Here is a 7,394-nt window from a genome sequence, read left to right as displayed (position 1 = left end):
CGCTAGTATATTGAAGAATATTTGGTGTGTATTTATTCAACAAACTATTGAATATACATCGTTATGTATAAACCATTTGTTATGTATAAACCATTGTTATGTATATCATTGTAAATTGTATGCAATGTAGAAAATTAAACTCCCAGTTGCTTATAGAGAATCGGTACGTAATCGTCAAACTCCGCTTGATACATATTACCGGCAATCGGATCGCCGAGATTGTATTTAGCAGCAAATTTCTTAGTGGAAAACTTGCCACGGTTGTCACCACTTCGGTTGGTTAAGCGCTTCTCGTCAAAAGTAAGCTTTCCAGGCTGTTTGTACAAAAAGAATACATATCTGTGGAGACCTGTACCCTGTGGAGGTCCAGAACCGATGAATTGATGTAGAACCTCTCCCTTAGACACATCCGATCCAGGAATATTGCCTACTAGCCAGTGTTGCCACTCACGAAATTTAGGATCCTGTCTGCTTGGGGCGTCAGGATCTGTTTAAGTGTGAGAACAAGATATAGAGCACAAAGTTGAATAACTTATCAAATTACTATTGAAAAACTTGTGATAGAATGGAACAAAAAACTACTTTATGTAATAGATTATTATTTAACACCAAACGTGTGTCCTTTCTGCAGAAAATCTAATTTTTGTCTCTTGTAATTCCTTTAAAATAAAGTTTTACAAACTTTTAAATGTATCATAAACATAAAGATACTAGGTTATAAATGATTCTAGAATAGCTTCACGACTAAAGTACAAGTGTAGTGTGTAAAAGCAAAAAAAATTATAGATCACACTCTCACTCTGAAGTCTTTAATAAAACATGTATGACAAGCTACAAACCACTCATGCACAAGGTGTAAAATGCATTTGGATCTGCATTCCACTGCACAGTAGGCTGATCTTTGACTTGAGTCGGTGTGAGCACCTTGCCTATCTCAACGGCGAGATTGTTGGGATAGGTAATGTTCAGGACGTCGGCGGGCACCTTGTCCACCACATCTGGAATGACTTCGTGAGTCTGCAGTGCCTGAGCCATGGATGACAATAGACGTGTTCCCACAACCGATGCAATTCCTGCGAATGAAAAAACGATCCGTCAGTTCATTAATTGTCGTCAAGGAGATGAGGTAGTCGAGGATGACTTGGTGACACAACGGACACGTCGATGTTCGTGTGTTAACTTCCACGAGCGATCACAATAAGCGGATCCGTTGCGTCACCAAATTGCGTCTTTGCCGGGAAGCGGGCGGCGAACGGAATCGGGGCGCTCAGTCTAATATACCCAAACATAAAATCACGACGAAAATCTCGTGACGCGGCACCATTTTGCTGAGTGAGCTGCGAACCGTTCGCAGCAATGCCAGCGATTCGCGAGAGTTTCGCTCTTATACGCGGTCCCGACGTCCGTTCCCGGTAGCGTGAACCGGCCGTACCGCGCGCCGGCTGTAATTCGCTAATGATAGATTTAATCGCGGGAAGTTGACATTACTCGAAGCGTGAAGACACACAGACATGACCGGTACGCGCACTCGCGATGCACAATTAGGGGACAGAAGACGAGTTAATGGAACGTGCTGGAATCGTATGCTTACTCACGTCCTCGCCGACGATTTATGTAACAGTCCGTTATCGGCCGCCGATTATTATCTGTTAGCCGGTGACTTTCCAAACGCGAGTTCACTTCAAAGAGCGGGTCACGTGCGAGCTCTATATGCACCAATGCACCTATTTGCGCCTCGCGGCTGAAAAAAAAATAAACAAAAGTCAAGAGGTGTGCCGATCGCAATAAACAATGGAATATCAGATGGAACGAAGGAGGCGCTTTATTTTTTTTAAATAAAGCGCTTCTCGCTCGCGAGTTTGATCCTTTGCGAAAATTTTTTAGATTACATTTTAGATTTGTATGAAAGAAAGGAAATTTGTAAACTGAAGTTTGAAAATTATCTTTCCGGAAAGAGAATGGATTTGCGATCGGCGGCTTCTGGCAAAACTTCAGGAGAGAAAATAGACCGCATTTTCTCTAGTGGCGCAAATAAAGTTATTTCTCAATTAATCTTAAAATAAACCTTGATAGGATGTTAAAAATAGTATTAAATTGATGAGGCATAATTAAAAAAATAGTTTTTCATCTTGCTTTACTTTTATTTCTTGGAATCTTTATCAAACGTTGCTTGTGCTAAAATTATTAATATTAATAAATTATAATTAATGGCAAAATATTATAGAAACAAAATAATTAATTTATTAAATATGGAATGAAAAACGACGCGTCACATCTTCTAAATTAAATTTGAATTTAGAAATCAAAGTCATGAAATTTTTAAGATAAAGTTTTTTTGAGTATTTTTTAATTTTATTAAATTTTATTAAAACTTAATTAAAAAAAAAAATAAAACTGAAAAATCGACAAAGTTAATATCTTTATTGCGATGCAAAGAAATTGTTTAGTATATATCTATTTTACGTTATATATATGGGAAGGTGGATGAACAGACTCGAAATGTGCACGCGATGATTGGCCGCTGGTAAGGAAAACGCGGAATGTCCAGAATCCAGAATGCCCTTCTTCGTCGACAGCCAATCACTCGCCGCGACAACGTCGGCGCGCCTTCTTACGAGCCACCTCGGGGCTAGGCATATTTCCCGCAAGGTCGATCACCTTCTCTAGCCTTCTCGATGGACGCATTCCAAAACATCCGCTCGTAGTTGGAGTTTGCTGTTAACGCGAGGGTCTCGGCCGACGAGCGATGCAGAGTGACACGTAGTGAACATCCTCTTCGTCGGGATGATCGACGGATGATCGACAAATAATTCCCATGGGTAGGAGCGAGTAGTAGCCAGATACCAGGTGTAGTCCCACACGAGTGACAGGTAGTTGCACTATCCATCGCGGAGGAGCTTCTCGTGGAAGACTTCTCCTCTGAAGCATTGGTTTCAGACTTCTGGGGAAGTCGAGTGGCCGTTACTGAGCGAAAGGATGAACGGAGGAGGATGACCGTTGTGATGATATGAGGCCCGCGAATTATGGAGTCGGTGAGCCACGGGGGTGACGTGCTACTTGACGACAACGGTGGTGAACGCGCCCGCTTTCTCCCTGGGAACGACCCTTCGTGACGTTCAGCGAGAGCCGAGCACGCGGAGAGCGGCAGACGACTAGACATGCATCAGAATCACAGGCGGAAGAAGAAGCGGGTGAACTACGGGGTGAGAGCGGTCGAGGTGATTCGCGGTGCGAAGGGCTTTGGCTTCACGATATCCGGCCAGCAGCCGTGCATCCTCAGTTGCATCGTGCAGGGCAGCCCGGCGGAGAATGCCGGGCTGCGCGCCGGTGATTACCTCGTCGCCGTGAACGGCCACAACGTTAGCAAGGTGCCGCACGACGACGTGGTGCAGCTGATCGGCAGCAGCAAGGGCATCCTGCGGCTACAGATCGCCGAGAACTATTATTCCGACTCCTCGGACGAGGAGGGCGGCCTGGCCACCGTAAGATCCAAGCCCAAGTACGCGCACAAGCCACGGGCCGTTAATGCGAGTGCTTTGCAGTTGCAATGCAGGGCGGCGAAGGTGGTCAGAGATCTTCAGAGCGGCGCGATGTTTCACCCGGTCCTGTTCGGCGGCGCGAAAGATCAGTACGATTGCTCCGGCCCGCATTATCGCTGGAACATGACGAGCCCACCGCTCCCACCGCCGCCGCCACCCGTGTCTCACAAGCGCGACTCCGAGAAAATCGTGCATCGGACGGTCGTCGGTTACCTCGGTACCATTGACATACCGAATCAGTTGCATCCGTCCTCTATGATGCAGGTACATTTCCAATATGTCTGTCCTAGAAAAATTTATAATAATTTAATTAATGCTTGACCAGTTGTAAATTTAATTAAATAGTTTAATTGATGCTGTAACACTTATTTTGTGCTGTAGAAATCACAAGAAACAAAACATAAATTATTATTTACTTTTTTGTTGCAGGTTTTAAGAAAATGCATTAAAAGACTGAAGGCTGAGAAGCGAAATCCAACCACTGTTCTTCTCACCATCCATGTTGCCAATATTAAACTCACGAACTCGGAGAATCGCGTTATCGCCGAGTACCCTTCGTATCGGATAATATTCTGCAACTCCTTCTCCGACCAAGACAAGCAGTACTTTGGAATATTAACCAAGTCCACGAGGAACGCGGAGGACGATATCGTCTCGAACTCGTGTCACGTTTTTACTATTTATTACAAGTTAATCGACCACGAGGTGCATTCCAGTGCATGTAACGTGTTCGGATTTACGTGTACGAAGTCGTCGGAGCTGAACGTCTGCCAGGAGTTTCCCGACAGTTGCATGAGCCTCATTGGTGCCATACAGACATTGTATATATCCGATTGCACAAACGGGGAGACGAGTTCTTACAATGAGGCGCGCATACGCCTGGATGCCGCCTCTCCTCAACCGAGCAACATCAGCACATCGACCGCTCATTCGAGCAACAGTGATTCCGGGATTGGATTTAAGGACGATTACGGCAGCTGCTCGGGAAATAACACTTTGAACGACTGTGAACGAAGGAGGCAATACTCTTCCAATATGCAATATAGGGTACTTTCTATAAACTGATTTATTTTATTTTGTTAATGCTGTCTCTCTATTTTATAAACTCAGGAACAAAACTTTGCAAATTTGTCTATAGTCTGAGCAACATTAGAAATATTTTTTAATTGTTAAGATAAATTGGAAGAGATAAGAGTACAAGAATGCAAGTTTTGTTCAATTAAATTTATTTATAACATAAATTGAATACATAAACTCCTTGAAATTTCAGATGTTGTCATGAAATTTGAGAGATGTTTTTAATACTTTAAAAATATAATTTATTATATTTTTATTTTTATATGTATACAATGATGGAAATATATTAAAAGCGACTTATTGTTTGCTCAGTTTACTTTGTAATTTATTTTTTGATTCATGGATAATTTATTTCAGAATGTAAGTGCGCGATTACCTAGAGAATCTGTCAGTGAGGCTACGGGACACCGATTGACAGTTCGCGCGATCTCAGAGGCCAGATTGTGGAACGAGGAAATAAAATTCGATCCTTCTGAAGGTAACTCGACGTGACACTCCGAAACATGATGCGGCAAAAATTGCGTTCGCATTATTTTTGGAATTCTTTTTATTCTTTAACTGACTCGAAATGGGGTACAATTTGGCCTGTTCTTTTTAGCTGTACTGCTGCACTGGTGCAATAAGTTAAAATGAGAAAAAATATATTTGTCTCTCTTTAATTTGTTGCACCAGTGCACCAGTGTAGCTAAAAAGAACAGGCCAATTGTGAGAGAATTCGTTTAACTTTGGATCTAATAAGCAGTGATGGTGGGGAACTAAACGAAATGCGCTTTTCACAGAGATGCGACACGTGACGGGGAGTGGGGAGGGTACAACCACCACCTGCGTCGGAACATCTGCCCCTGCTGCGACGGGACGTACCATGTTGGCCAGTACGTCCGTTGGATCTCTCGCGTCCGTTTGCACCGCGGCGCTGCTCGACGGCATTGAGGACATCGCGGCGGAGTCTTCTAAAGTGGCATCGACGGAGGGATTAAAGCGTCTCATGGACACTAAAAACAAGCTTAGTCCGAAGGTGTACTGCGGCCAGGTTACGAAATCGCTGGTGCACAGCCTGGAGGACATCAATTCCGGCATGGAATACGCGCGACCACCCTACTGTCACTCGTATTCGGGCAAATCCGACAAGCCTCGTCCTTGGGGAAGTCTGCAGGAGATACGGAACTTTCGTAGCAGCGCTTCGGACAACTGCATAGTGAGAAACCTTTCGTTTGATTCAATCTGTCAGAGTTTTTAGACATTTTTTTGTCTTGCTGATGTACGTAAATCTGTCTGTTTAAGAAATCGTTAATCAATTTTCTAACATTTTCGCAAGTGGCATTATAATAGCAAGTGTGTTTTAATTTCTGCATGAAATATTTAATATTCAGTTATATATTCAGTTAAATATTTAAAATTAATTTTTATATGCATTAATTTTTGTTTTTAATTATGTCTATAACATGTTACTCTTTTTTTTATTTATGTAGAGTTAAAATTTTATCTGAGATTTAATCTGACAATTGCATTGCTGTTTTGGAGATTTTATAAATATTCTTAAAGAAAAATATTTTTTTTAATATATATATATATTCTTTAATTATTTTACTTTATCATTACATAGTATTTAAATTACCGGAATCCGGTATATCTTTTTAACGCCAATTAGCGAAACGTACGTGAGATAATATATTTTCCCCGCGTTTCTCACGAGTTTCTGATTACTTTCAAAAAACGTGCACATTAGTAACGCTAATGCTCCCGTAGGATTTGTCGTCGCAAACGATTTCCGGTTTCTCTCATGTACTCGTTATTCACGGCTGCGGCATCGTTTCCGGCCTCGTGATTTGCGCCCGTGCATACACAGGCAAGGGGTCAAGTGAAAACGAAACAACCAGAAACCAGATCGGCGGTTCTGGGCGAACACGTTCCCGTGTTTTACTTACGTCACACGCTTTCGCAAACGATTACTTTATTTGGCATATAGGCGTATCTGTCGCTTCTAAGAATGGGATTACAAACTGAAGCAATAGATATGCTCGAGTTCGCGTAGTATAAATACAGGACGTCTCGGCGGTCATGTACTTCCTTTCCCCTGAGCCTCCGACGAATTCGAAGTATTCATCTCGTAGCAAACTTTATATTAGAATTAATTTGATATTTATTTATTTTTGTAATTTAGAACGTTAAATATCTTTAAATAAAAAATTTTTTAATTAATAAAGAGATAAAAATTGAAATTATATAGGTCTATGATTTTCTACAACTGCATTCGATAATCTTGGAAAAATCTCTTTTAATATCTCTTTTAATTCATGTCACTTTGCGCTTTAAGAATTGCAATTTTTCAGTTTTAGCTGGTTGCTGTCTACTGACAGCAACCAGCTAAAACTAAAAAATTGCAATTTTTAAAGCGCAAAATGACATGAATTAGTATAATGGGATTGTGAAAAGAATTGAGTCGCTAAACTCGAATTTTTGCGTAGAGTTGGAAATAGTTCTTGACAACTACGTTACAACCGGCAATGCCTAAAGTAATGTTAAAAGAATGTTCCCGCGAACTGAGGTTGATGTACCGCCTTTAGGTGCATAGATCCTTACGGTGATAGATGCAGGGTCGGCCGCACAAAGGGTAATCCATTCCTTACGCTTATAATTTGCCGATCTTTCTCATGTCTATATCGTAAGCAATCTTTATTAGTATCACAGTTATATGTATCATCGAAAAATATCTTAAACATTATTCATTACATTAGCATTGAATTATAGTTCGTTAGTTGAATTAAGCTGGCATATAAT

At 41.5% G+C, this 7,394-nt stretch overlaps 1 protein-coding gene across 4 annotated transcripts; it reads right to left on the bottom strand.

Moving 5' to 3' along the window:
- Window positions 1–7: 7 nt before the first annotated feature.
- On the bottom strand, window positions 8–3,465 carry LOC105830971 (protein D2). 4 transcript variants are annotated; one of them, XM_028188789.2, is made up of 4 exons: window positions 3,336–3,465; window positions 1,596–1,741; window positions 840–1,073; window positions 11–487 (listed from the first exon to the last, which is right to left on the bottom strand). In XM_028188789.2, exons 1-4 carry the CDS (start codon window positions 3,413–3,415, stop codon window positions 135–137), a joined length of 813 nt encoding a protein of 270 aa, XP_028044590.1. In that variant the 5' UTR covers window positions 3,416–3,465; the 3' UTR covers window positions 11–134. The 4 variants fall into 4 exon arrangements, with proteins under 4 accessions (XP_012526220.1, XP_012526214.1, XP_012526205.1 ...); XM_012670766.3 differs by lacking the exon at window positions 3,336–3,465 and having other exon boundaries at window positions 8–487; window positions 1,592–1,736; XM_012670760.3 differs by lacking the exon at window positions 3,336–3,465 and having other exon boundaries at window positions 8–487; window positions 1,489–1,616.
- Between the last annotated feature and the right edge of the window lie 3,929 nt (window positions 3,466–7,394).

Source organism: Monomorium pharaonis, chromosome 7, assembly GCF_013373865.1.
Source record: "Monomorium pharaonis isolate MP-MQ-018 chromosome 7, ASM1337386v2, whole genome shotgun sequence".
NCBI lineage: Eukaryota > Metazoa > Arthropoda > Insecta > Hymenoptera > Formicidae > Monomorium > Monomorium pharaonis.
The sequence above is the reverse complement of the archived record's forward strand: the minus strand, read 5'-3'. Positions and strand labels throughout refer to the sequence as shown.

Coding starts and splice junctions, on each gene's coding strand:
- LOC105830971 (XM_028188789.2), bottom strand. CDS start 3,415: ATGCCCTTGCTGCTGCCGATCAGCTGCACCACGTCGTCGTGCGGCACC. Junction 1,742..3,335: donor TGGCCGTTCACGGCGACGAG/GTAATCACCGGC, acceptor TTTTTTTTTCAG/CCGCGAGGCGCAAATAGGTG. Junction 1,074..1,595: donor CATAAATCGTCGGCGAGGAC/GTGAGTAAGCAT, acceptor TTTCATTCGCAG/GAATTGCATCGGTTGTGGGA.